The sequence below is a fragment of the Bactrocera oleae genome, chromosome 4 (genome assembly GCF_042242935.1).
Source record: "Bactrocera oleae isolate idBacOlea1 chromosome 4, idBacOlea1, whole genome shotgun sequence".
In the NCBI taxonomy this organism is placed as follows: Eukaryota; Metazoa; Arthropoda; class Insecta; order Diptera; family Tephritidae; genus Bactrocera; species Bactrocera oleae.
The window spans coordinates 23,478,900-23,492,343 of record NC_091538.1 but is presented as its reverse complement, the minus strand read 5'-3'; the positions used below and the strand labels follow the sequence as shown (position 1 = coordinate 23,492,343).

Genomic DNA, 13,444 nt, shown 5'->3' with positions numbered 1-13,444 from the left:
GATGGTAAATACGAATTAAATCGGTCTAAGCCCTATGTGCCTAATATAATGAGTTGCTCCTTTGGTTACAAGTGGCCAGTATATCAAATTTCGTTCCGTTGGTTGAGTTTTTATCATACTTACATATATATCTCTATGGGAGATATTTTAACCAAATGATTGAGAATATGTCAATTAGTATAATGTCAATCGGTGAAAAAATTATGGCACTAATATGAAGAATAGAGTTTTAATACGGGTACCTGAAGCAAACATTAATAATGAAACTAAGAGGATGTATGACATATAGTCTTGAATAGAATATAATTAAATTGAGGTGTGCGTGCGACTTGAGGTTTATTGTGTCATCGTCTCTTACACAAGGTTCACTTAAGCCTTTAAGCTTTGATAAATTCCAGGATATTAGCTAGGTACTGTTGAATGCTACACAATCCAGATGCAGGTGTTTCAGAGCTTCTGGCTCCAAGTCGTAGAACAGGGGTGAACAACTTATTCCAGTGTGTGCGGGCCTCAAAATTAGGGTTTTTTTAATAAAATTTTTCATTGTAGCCAAATCGGACAAAATAAGAACATTTTTCTCTTCAATACCTAAAAAACTGAATAAACTCTCAATTAATAAATATTTTTTATCACTTTCAATAGAAAATTCATACTACGAAGCATGGCATCACAAAAGATTTCATCACAAAGATTTCAATTTCGCGTTCTCTTTCATTGTCATTGTTTTCCATTTTTTGTAAATGATCTTTAACAGCGAATAAAAATCTCACTGTTGACAAATTTTTTGATAGGATTTCAATCTGGCCGTCCCTCCTTTCTAAACGCAATAATTCAATTGGACTCTCATTTCCAGTGAGAGATGAGTTGGACACAGAGAACGTCTATCATATACATATCATATAAAATATACGTTCTCTGTTGGGCATCTCTTTATCTCTGGCTATGGTTAGCTGCTAGTTTCTTTCCTTGTCCATTCTTTCCTCTCTTTTCCGGACAATTTCTATATGGTGTGGGCACATCTTTGTTCGCCGGCACCCTGATGAGTTGAACTCAATTGTAGACTGACAGACTGTTTTATATACTCCTCAATTAGTGTCGATTTTATCTCGTGAGATGAGATGGGTGCTGGACTATCGCTAAGAACAGTAATACGCTCATTGCGATAGTAGCGGTGGAGTTTTATTTCTGTACACACAGTGGCACGTACCCTACAACATTTCCTTGTTCTGCCAAAAATTAAGTTTTTTTAAAAAAGTGAATATACCAAAAATTATATTTATGAAAACAAAGATATTTATTTGGTTATATATGTTAATATAAAATGAAATGCTTCAAATTTTATAAGTCGCAAAAAATTAATTTCGTAGCGCAGAAAATGATACGTATACTCTAACATGAATGCACTTAAATTTGATTTACAGAAAAGTCTGCAGCTATTAGATTAATTTGTTACTACTTATTTAGGTTGCCTTTGCCTGTTCTACTGTCTCCAACTGATTGTTCATGGAAAATACGAAAATACATTTTTGTGTTTTAAGCCATTATTTGGTTCCAATTATACACCAGAATTGTGGCGTTTGTGCGAAAACATCCGTCGTAAACGGCCGAAATTACGGGCCAACAATTTCCAGAAACTTTATGGTCATAATGTAAGTTCTGATGATTGGAGTGGCGAATGGAGCTTTTTCGGTACATTAGAATGTAAATACTTCTTGACAATATGGGATGTGTGCTTGAGGTCATTATACTGTTGGAAATACCAGGTGCCACCAAGACTAAACTTGCTTGCTGAAGCTTGCAAAGTCGGAACCTTCAAATATACACAGTAGTTTTGAAATGTAGTTTTGAAATGAACATTAATATTGTGGTCATATAACGAATTCTTAGAGCTGTAATTTTAGGATTTTCATCTTCAAAAAGTCTTGTACCGCTTTACTCTTGGACAAATTTTAAAAAGACGATTAGTTTTCAGCGTGCTTGGTGTTGATTGAGACTCTCTGACTCTTCTCCCAATGCGCAGACACAGGCAATTTTTTACAGTTTTAAGAGTGAAGGCCTGCTAAAGTAAGCAAGGCTATTGGCATTACAATGTTGGTATATATACCCGTAGACGGATGATTTCCAACTTACAAACCCTGTATTTTCCGGGAAGGCGTTTTTAAATCATGAGTGCTTTCGTAGATTTAACCAAAGTTAATTTCACATGCTTGTTTCACCGAAGGGCTGAATCCAATGTATGATCCAGGAATTTGAACTATTTTTTTATGGTTTATTTCCTGCCGTCAAAGGTTATGGTCATTAAGGTCAGCAGAGAACTTCTTCTGGGGAAAAGAACGACGGCCGTTTTCATTTACTACAACCGTACTTGAACCCCTTTGAACAAAGTCGAAATTTGCCACTGGCTAATATATGTACAATGTCAGCCGCCTAATCTTCTAATAATACCGGGACGAACCTTTCTGTCCCTATAATGGTTCCAGCAATCCTACTATGAAGTAGATCTTCTATCCATCTACGTACTGAAGATGCCACATTTCTCTTCTCGCGTGCTTTTATTGCACTTGCTTGAGACGCATTGTCAAAAGCACCTCCGATGACTAAGAAGACGCAGATTGCCAGAGATTAGTTGACACAGAACATTGCTACTGGAACTACCTGCTCTGTATGCCTAATTGGAATTCATTTACAATTTCATTGAATAAGGAATGTTGAATTCTTACGCAACATTAATGCCAACACTAAATAGTATTTTTCGGGCATTGATCATTGCAAATTGAGTATAAAATGTTCGGTTAGTTCTAGCCGACTATAATGGCAGAGATTCTCAATTTCTCTGCTCGCTCCCTTACAAAAAATTTTAATTTGAAAGCAAAACAGTGTTAGCGAGTTAAATACGAAACAAAAAAGCATGCAGATAAATCTTTGAAATAGTATAACCGATATTAAATTTTGTTTAACAGATTAGAGACAAACTATTGTTTAAATATCTCAATGTCATAAATATCTGCCCAAATGGCATTACGAAATTTGTTGTAAAAATTTAAATCTCAAAGGCAAGTGAACATATAATTAATATAAAAGTTCTGATAGCGTTGGAAAATAAAATACCCACTTGACGTTCGACAGCAGTAAAAATAAGCCGGATGTAATACTAACAGAAAGAGCTCCTCTCCATGCAATGTTTCATTAGTGGAGGCATCCAGCATATTATATAAAATTGCAGTTAAAAAATTCTCCTTTCCAAATTGAAATGTATGTCATTATAAAAGTAGTAAAACTTTTATTTATTTCAAACTTGTAAATTGTAACTGTATTTATTAAGATATTTCATTTAAAAAGACAAATAGTCAATAATGAAAACGGTAATTGAAAAAAGCCTATCAGCACATGCTTATGAGTACCCTACAAGAACCCTACAAGCGCAGTGACAGTCATCTGAATGGTCATATGACATTCACAGCTGAACAAATTTTGTCAGCGCGCAGAACAAAATTTCTATCATTTTCTTAAGGGCCTTGTGCAAAAACTGATGGAAACAAACGCATGTGTGTGAGTTTGCATCTCTCTTTAACACATGAGTATTCGGAATTGATATATCTATACTGCTCACTCTCATGTTTTTTCTGAGTCATTGCTGACCTTAAATCCATCATAGCTGAAAATTGTCAATTATGACTGAAACACTATCATAGCTGCAATTTGTCTGTTATGACTGTAAATCTATATTTTTATTTATTTAATAAATTCAAAACTTTTAATTAAAATTAGTTATAATAACATACGTAAGTATAAAAAAAGAGTGTAACAAAAATATAATTAAATAATAAATTATGAAAATAAATTTTCACTTAATTCCATGCTTGCTCCTCTCAAAAGATCTGCTGTACGTATTTCTCCAGTTCATGAATATTTCGGAATTTAAAAATGCCTAAATAAAAATGAAAATTAACTAAAAATATAATTTTATTTTAAACTTAATAATAACTTCCGTATATTACATTTTAAAACTCCTTCGTTTTTTATTTATTTTTTTAACACAAAAAGAGTTATTGCACAGAAGCACGCAACACTTTTGGTTTATCGCCCGAAATAACAGCTACATAAGTATTTCACAACTTCTCGAAACTTTTTGTTACACTCTTTTTTTATACTTACGTATGTTATTATAACTAATTTTAATTAAAAGTTTTGAATTTATTAAATAAATAAAAATATAGATTTACAGGCATAACGGACAAATTGCAGCTATGATAGTGTTTCAGTCATAATTGACAATTTTCAGCTATGATGGATTTAAGGTCAGCAATGACTCATAAAAAGACATGAAAGTGAGCAGTATAGATATATAGTGAATCGATTCCGAATACTCATGTGTTGAAGAGAAATGGAAACTCACACACATACATTTGTTTACATCAGTTTTTGCACAAGGCCCTTAAGAAAATGATTGAAACTTTGTTCTGCATGCTGACAAAATTTTTTCAGCTATCACTGTTGGTATTAGCGGTCAGATGACTGTCATTGTTCTTGTAGGGTATATACATATATAATATACATAAAAATATGTACATACATACAAGCGGAATGTTTTACAAGCACTAATTCTAATTAGCATGCACTGTCTGCAATTGTTTGATCAATATTCTCCGTAAATATTGAACTAAATCGAAACATTTTGGCAAAGCTTTATATTAAACAAGGAGCGTTAAGTTCGTGGGAAACCGAACATTATGTACTCTCAAAATTTGCAAAGCTAAAAGGCGGTGAAATACTTTCAGGTGTTGCAAATCTTTATACTAAAAAATGTTGCCTAAAACTTCAACATTCATTGTTCGACGAAATCGTAATTGGATTACAGTCATTTACATATGTATTGTGACGAAAACCGATGATAGAACAAAATTGGTCCGACGATAAATTGCCAGAATCAACTAGACAGCGAATTCGTAGTTGCCAGAATATTCTAGAGACGAAATTTTGTTAAAGTTCTACTATATAAGGGCTGCCAGACTGTGCAGTAAACACAGCTCTAATTAGACTGTTGTCATGTTAAGAGCAATTGAGACATAAGCCAGAAGTTATAAGCTCGAATAACGAGCAAAATTAGAAATAAAGAGAAGAGTTTAACAATCCAGTGATCGAACTCTAAAGTGAGTTACAAGGTAGACGATTTATCGAGAAATACGTTACAATATGATATCTTATTCCCTTATACTATAGGTCATAGACTTACACTACATGTTGATTCGTATTCGAAATATGATTGCATGAGAACATGTTTTCACGCAATTTATTTAGTATGTAGTAGCTGGGGTAATTTGCGGACCGATTTCACACATTACACAATATTATATCTAGTATCATACGTACACTTGATTTTGTTAAGATATCTTACGTATTGACCATTATACCTAAACTGTATATAGTTAAGTTCGAATGTCTCTATTTTAGGTATATATACTCGATTTTTTCCATTTTTGACACAAATATACATTGTTATCCTCACAGATAGGCTCATATTTTTGATAAAATATCAGCCATAATCAATGGATCTCACATTTTTCGTATCCGAGATCTTAAAACGTTATTATTCGATTTTGATAATATTTAGACTAGAAATATTATACCCCTTATCCCATATCTTCTTTGGTGTTTGATTTATATAATATATTTTAAAGTGAAAGAAACATGTGGAATTTAAAATTGTCATACATGGAAAGTAGGCGTGTTGTAGTCTGATTTCACCGATTTTTACATAAGAAAGTCAGAGTAATTTAATGCACCAGATTTGGTTCGAATTTATTAAGTGGTTACTGAAATATAGAATTTCACCTAAAGGTGGTCGGTGCCACTTCAATTGTCTAATTTTAATGCTGGCCACTATAAAGACCTTCCCTACCATCTCAGGTTAAAAATTTAATGTTTTTGGAGCAATTATTTATTCAATTATCGCAATTCGACTTGTTTTCAACTAAGAGTTATATAAGGAATGGGCGTGGCATTATTTGATTTCACCGAGTTTTACATAGCGCAAGGAGATGCTAGCAAGACTTGTTCTCAGAAGAAGTGGTGGATTTAGCTATAGTGCCTTTTGAAATATGTACTTTAAACTCATTAGATAGCGGGGCCATGCTAACTTTGTAAAAAACAAAATTATCCATATATGCACCTCTATACTTCGATGATTAGTTCCAAATTATAGTTTTTTATTTTAATTTATGACTTTGTAGCACTTTATAGGTATTCGCTTAATAGCATTTTGTGTTTTGGGAGTGTACAGATGCCAAGGAACACATGTACCAAGTTTTTTCCAAGTTTACGCCTGCACGGACGGACAGACAACTAGTCACCCGGATTTCAACTCGTCTTGTCATCATGATCATTTATATACATATTATATATATAACTCTACTTGTATATCTATCCCGATTAGTTTTAGGTGTTACTGGCAACCGTTAGGTCAACAAAACTTTTAAACTTAATAGCAACATGTTGCGAGTCTATAAAAATGTTGCGAAAGAGTTCAACATTCATTGTTTGACGTGAATAGATTAAAATAAAATATTATATCTTTTTGACATATTTTGGCGGTCATAGACTCACGTAGTTTTATTACTATATATTATTTCGCGTCAAGCGAAAGTTATATGAAATGAAATAAGATATATGTGGCACAAACTGAAACGAAGAGGCTAAATTAATTACACTTGTATTAAGTTGATGTAAAACCAGTGGATCGGAATTCAGTGTGCAAGTATTAGGGATATGAGACTTAGACCAAGGTATAGACCAATTCCATTTATTATGAGCGCTAAACTATTAATCTAATTTTATAATTTTTAAGAAAACTTGTTCATTTAATTGCATTAAAATATCATATATTTTGACCAACCAACAGTTAAACGTCAGGACGAAAGTCTGAAATCATCATATAGGGCATATTCGGCATAAGGTTTGTTAGAACAACGAAAATCGTTAGTTGTAGTATATGGGAGTTGAGGTAATTCGTTGACTAAATTCTCATATTTTTAGCATTAGACTATAGTACATCCAATATTATACGTTCAGTTACATTCAAGATATCTTATGATATGATTTAAAAAAAATAACCCACTAATTGTTAAGGAAATTCTATTGTTTTTAATCTAAAGTACAATCGATTCAATTAAGTTCTGAATATAACATCATCAATATTGACTTCTAAAGCTTGAAGAGAAGAAGTAGCCTAATGGTGTTAAATCACAACTTCTTGGAGGCCATTCAATGTTACAATTTCTTGAAATTATCGAATATCCAAACTTTTCTCGCAAGATCAACTTCTTCCAATTGCGGCCAATAAAAGTTGGTTATCATCGATCTATACCGCTCTCCATTGACAGTAACGGTGTCATCTTTATTTCGAAAGAAGTACGGACCGATGATTCCACCAAACCAAAAACCACATAAAACCTTAGGTGAATGAAATGGTTGTTCATGAATAATTTGTGGATTTTTTTCGCACCAGAATCGATAGTTTTGTTTATTTATCGCGCCATTCAGATGAAAGTAAGTCTCATCGGAGAAGATGATTTTCTTAAAATTTTTTTTATCTTTTTCAAGTTGTTCCAAGGCAAAAAGCAAATTAACGACGTTTACGGTGGTCCAATGGCTGCAGTTCTTGAGGGACAACAATTGTATATGGATGCAAGCCCAAATCATTTCTCAAAATCCGCCAGGTTGTGCTTTGAGACAGTCCGAATCCTTGAGAACGTCTTGGAATCGACAAATTGCGGTCTTCAGCAACACTTGCCTGAACGGCAAAAGCGTACGAAAAGTTTCAATTGGAGAGCGATTATTGTGATAATAAAATTAAAAAATTTGTAAACGTTTTTCTTCCGTATATCTCTCTATGATAAAATTGTAAACATTACTGAATACGAAGAAAAAAAAATTACAGACATGTTAGGGCATTATTGACTCGTATTTATAAATTTTTGGTAATACCACAAAACCTGACTTTCATTAAGGTACCTCACTTACTAACACCAATATACATATGTACATATATGGAGTAAAATTATGAGATGTTTTAAAATCCTGAATATCAGTTATCACATATTGACCGATATATGCAGTATAAAGTCAACTGGAAGTTCGAAAATTTTAATATAACGTATATAGGGTCTAAGGAAAGTATTGACCCGATTAAACCCATTTTGGACATACAGACATACTATTGTCAGAAATATATATTTTTCGAATTTCGATAATATAACTCACATATTGACCGACTTTTTTGGTAAAAAGTTCGCAAAAGAACTCGGTTCCACATATTCCCACATATTCGGTATCAGGGGTTTTGAACAGTTTTAGTCTGATTGTTATAACATTTGGTCATAAGGTGGCGGTTACACGACCATCGTACCATCTTATGTGTAAAATTTAAGGTATCTGACATACTTAGTTAATGAGTTATCACACTTTTGGTAGTTTTAATCAAAACTGATATGTGTGGTGCGGGCGGGGTTATCATCCGATTTCACCTATTTTCATAATGTCGTAATGAGTGTTGAGGGGATTCTGTGCCTGTCCTGTGCAAATTTAGAGGATATGGCTTGAATGGTTTGGAAGGTATATACATACATTAGACCTATTAGGGTGCCACGTCCACTTTTTGAAGATTTTCAAACCGTTGTATCGAATTACAGTTTTGTATCTTAATTTTCGGCTTAGATATGGCAATTTATGGGTTTTTAATTATTGTCGGTACGTGGGCGTAGCAATAATGCGATTCCAAGGAACATGTGTACCAAGTTTGATCAAGATATCTTATCTTTTTACTCAAGTTACACCTTGCACGGACGGACGGACGGACGGACAGACAGGCAGTCACTCGGATTTCAACTCATCACGTCATCCTGATACATACTAACATAACCCGACATCTTTTACGATTAGTTTTAGGTAATACAAACAATCGTTAGGTGAACAAGTATAGTATAAAAATGTTGCATAAGAATTCAATATTCATTATTCGACGAAACAGTGAATGGTTTACAATGTGATTAAACACAAACAATAAGGCTAAAGCTAATATGTTTGGTATATTAAGAAAAAGCGAACGAATTCATTCATTTATATAACTATACCTATATAAATATAATATTATACAATAGATAGATACTCAACATTTTGAAAGCAAAGCATAAGTTCAATTCACTTCAAACATTCAATAGCACAACTTATTACGCGTTTTCGGTACAAGTGTACATTATTATCGGAAAAGACGCTCACTGAATTTCATTACAGGTGTTACACCGATACGACGGTATATCGAATTAAAAAAACAGATTTTACCCATTTTGACGTATAGATATTATAATCAGAAAAGGATGCTCTCTAAATTTACAATAGTAAATATATCTAACAGATTGACTGATATTTTATGGGGGCTTGAAAAGCAATAATTCAATTTAGGCAATTTTTTAATAAAAGATGAAGGAACTATTGTATTTCTATATTATAATTTATACACTGTAAAGTAAAAGAATCATATAGAATTAAAAATTCTAATATATGGAAATGGGCTTGGTTGTAGTCGAATTTCGTCCATTTTCACAGAAGAATATCAGGGTTATGTGATACCCCAAATTTGGTTAATATTAGTCGGGCAGTTCTCGAGAAAAAAAGTTTTACTTGAAAGTAGGTGATGCCACGCCCACTGTCCTATTTTTACACTGATTCCTATGCAGCCAGCCTTATCCGTATCAGTATACCGAAAAATATGTGTCCCACGTTTCATCAAGATATCTCAATTTTTACTCGAGCTATCGCTTGCAAGGACAGTCAGTTCGGAAAACTTGGTACACGCGCTTCTTGCCATTCTAAGAAGCTTGATATTGCAGATAAGTGTAATTGAACCATACGCCGTTTATCCCCAAATTATAAAGTGCTATAACTAAACTCCAAATTAAGTTAAAAAACTGTACATGGCATTGAGGTAGAGAGGGGCAACTACAGATATAGAATTATATATGTCTATATATAAAATATAAGGATGACAAGACGAGTTGAATGCCGAGTATATGTCTGTCTGTGCAAGTGATTTGAATAAAAATGAGATTGAAACATGTATAAGTTCCTTGGCATCTAAGGAAGGTTGATGTTACATATCGGACTAATTCTACGGTCACAAAATGCCTTTAATCGAACACCTATAAACTGCCATACGTAAGCCACAAATTGAGATAGAAAACTTTAATTTGGTACAGGGCATCAAAATAGGAATGCGCATCTGTGGTTTAAAACCTTGTCAATAATCATTCTAACCCCCACATACTTAATATGCGAGTTTTAAAGTCTTTATATCGTATATATCGGTCATAAAGTAAGATATCTTAAGTGAACGTGCAATATTTTATATACCGCAACTTAATTACGAAAATTTTTGAAATATATTATATATAATATAATATACATATAGGTATAATCATTATTCTAGCAGAATTTATGCCGAATATGCCGGCCAGTGTGTGAGTATCTTTGCAATATAGCAACAGTTAATGGAATCAGTCATTCTCTGGACCCAATATACGCGATATAGGAAATTCCATCCATATTGAATTTCCATCTGACTATACCTAAATATTAAATTTAGCCCCTTTGATTGAGTTTATGACTAACATATCTAATTTGTGTTAATTGTGTTAAATTCTTTTTTGATTATAATCTATTAGATTCTTCGAACAATGAGCAGTAATTTGAACGCAATATAAAGTTTTGTCAACCCCTGAACAGCCGAACTTAGCCCTGCTTTACTTTATTAGTACAAAGTCTAGCCTTTTTGCTTCCTTATTTGTTATTGCACCTAATGGTAGCATTGTAAAACATCATTTAAAAACCAACCACAGCTCAATGGTTATGTTCGAAATTTCCAAAAGTCGCACTCTCTAAAAATAAAGCAGATTAAAGTGCAAGGAATATATAATAAACTAATATATATGTATGCTTCAAGTTGAATTGTTGGACAACCGATATGTCACTGCCCACTTGACACACACAAACAGTTTGACCAATTTGACCCGAATAACCTACAATAGCATCCACTTCCCATATAACTTCATTACTTTTATATTACATAGATAAGTAACAATAGGTAATAGGTCTAAATGAAAATATGTGAACATGTTCTATAAGATTGAGTGGGTTTTTCTGAATATATTTTAATTAAATGTCAAAAATAGATGACCTCGGTCCAGATGTCCCTTTAAATCTCTATTTTAATGAAATTACCAGGTACCAGTATAAAGTGGGCGTAAAGATACAAATATGTTGGTAGGCAACATTTGTTGTTGGGGATCGAGCCTAAATTTTTATTTATTTAACCTTACAGTCATTGAGCAAAGAACATCATATTTTTTCATTATGTTGAGAATGTCAAGTTTTGTACCGGAAAGTGATGATTTGCGGAAAGCATTAATTTTTTGTTTCTATTTGAAGAAAAGTGCTGCAGAGTGGCATCGACTGCATATGGTGATCATGCTCTATCAGAAGCAACATGCAAAATATGGTTTCAACGGATCAGAGATAATGATTTTGATGTGGGAAATGAAGAACATGGAAGACCATCAAAAAAGTTTGAAAACGCCGAACTTCAAGCAATATTGGATGAAGATGATACTTTGAGTCAAAAGCAAATGGCAGCCATGTTAAATGTTGCACAACAAACAATTTCAGATAGTTTGAAAGTTATGGAAAAGATTCAAAAGTGTTGAAAATGGGTGCCACATTGAAATTTCGCTCCAAAGACACGAAAGAAAATCAGTTTTTCATTGAATTATCACTGGCGATTAAAAACGGATTTGTTTTAAGAATCCTAAACGGAGAAAATCATGGGTTAATCCGGGACAACCATCAACATCGACTGCAAGAACAGATCGATTCGGTTAGAAGGGAATTCTTGGAGTTTGGTATATCATAAGCTTCTAAAACCAGGTGAAACTATAATATACTAATCACTACAGACAACAAATGATCAATTTGAATCATGCATCAAAAAACGAAAAACGAAAAAAATGGGCCAGAACGCACGGCAAAGTAACTTAGTTACACGACAATGCAACTGCGCACAAAGCAAAATCGGTTTAGGATACAATCAAAGTACTTGACTTCACCCACCGTATTCACCAGACTCAACACCTTCCGATTACCATTTGTTTTCATCGATGGGACACGCATTGGCTGAGCAGCAGTTCTATTCCTACGCAGAAGTTGAAAATGGGGTGTCGGATTACTTTGCTTCAAAAGACGAACATTTCTATAAGCATGGTATCCACAAATTGCCAGAAAAATGGTCAATATTTTAAACAATTTTTTTACTTCTCCCATTCAAAATTAGTATTTTATTTTCACAAAAAAATTTCATACCGGTACATCTAACTGAACATTTTTATAATTTTACGCAAAAAACTTGTAAATTTCGCACTGTCTCTGTCCGTTCGACTGCATCCACCATCTTGTACTAATGGCTTGTTCAATTGTATATTAATCTCTTTTTTCAGGAGCTTTCCTAATACCGTTCATGGTCATGTTGATATTGGAAGGTGTACCGTTGTTTCTAATAGAACTGGGTATTGGACAACGTATGAGGCTTGGCGCACTTGGTGTTTGGAACACTATACACCCTTGGCTAGGCGGCATTGGAATATCGTCCTGTATCGTAACCCTGTTTGTAGCCTTATATTATAATGTTATAATAACCTGGGTATTCTTCTATTTATTCAACAGTTTTCGAGTGAGTTAATGTTTAATAGAAATATCACAATTTAAATTACATGAATTGAATTAATGTCTTCCTCTTATAGTATCCTTTACCCTGGGCTTCCTGTCCTACAAATGGGACAGTTGAAATAGATGAATGTGCTCGTTCGTCAGAAACAGCGTACTTTTGGTATAGAACAACATTAGATGCCGCACCCTCAATGGATGAACCAGGCGGCTTAAAATGGTGGATTGTCCTCTGTTTGTTTCTGTCTTGGACAATCGTATTTTTTATTGTCATGAAAGGCATTCAAAGTTCTGGCAAGGTTGTGTACTTTACATCGCTTTTTCCGTATATTGTGTTGACAATTTTCTTTATACGAGGAATTACGTTGAGAGGTGCCAGTGCTGGTCTTATACACATGTATACACCGAAAGTGGAGAAACTGGCCGATCCGACAGTATGGTTGGATGCAGCGACACAAGTTTTCTACTCCTTTGGTCTGGCTTTTGGATCGCTCATAGCATTTGGAAGTTACAATCCGCCCAAAAATAATTGTGTACGTGATGTCCTTTTAGTGTCGGTGTGCAATGCCATCACCGCCATATACGCAAGCGTCGTAATATTTGCCATTCTCGGATTTAAGGCAACGGTAAACGTGGATCGCTGTATTGAACTGTAAGTGTCACCAGAAATCGTTGGTTA

The 13,444-nt window shown here is 33.8% G+C and overlaps 1 protein-coding gene and 1 pseudogene across 7 annotated transcripts in view; one reads left to right on the top strand and one right to left on the bottom strand.

Moving 5' to 3' along the window:
* LOC138856927 (uncharacterized protein PF3D7_1120000-like) overlaps positions 1-13,444 on the bottom strand; it is a 191,756-nt pseudogene that overhangs the window by 132,396 nt on the left and 45,916 nt on the right.
* The window catches only part of LOC106620799 (sodium-dependent neutral amino acid transporter B(0)AT3), a 44,637-nt gene that overhangs the window by 19,232 nt on the left and 11,961 nt on the right, over positions 1-13,444 (top strand). For all 7 annotated transcript variants that reach the window (XM_036369107.2, XM_036369109.2, XM_036369106.2 and 4 more), the window contains exons 3-4: positions 12,540-12,772; positions 12,843-13,417. In XM_036369107.2, coding sequence (XP_036225000.1) covers positions 12,540-12,772; positions 12,843-13,417 — 808 coding nt within the window. The remainder of the gene's footprint in view (positions 1-12,539; positions 12,773-12,842; positions 13,418-13,444) is intronic.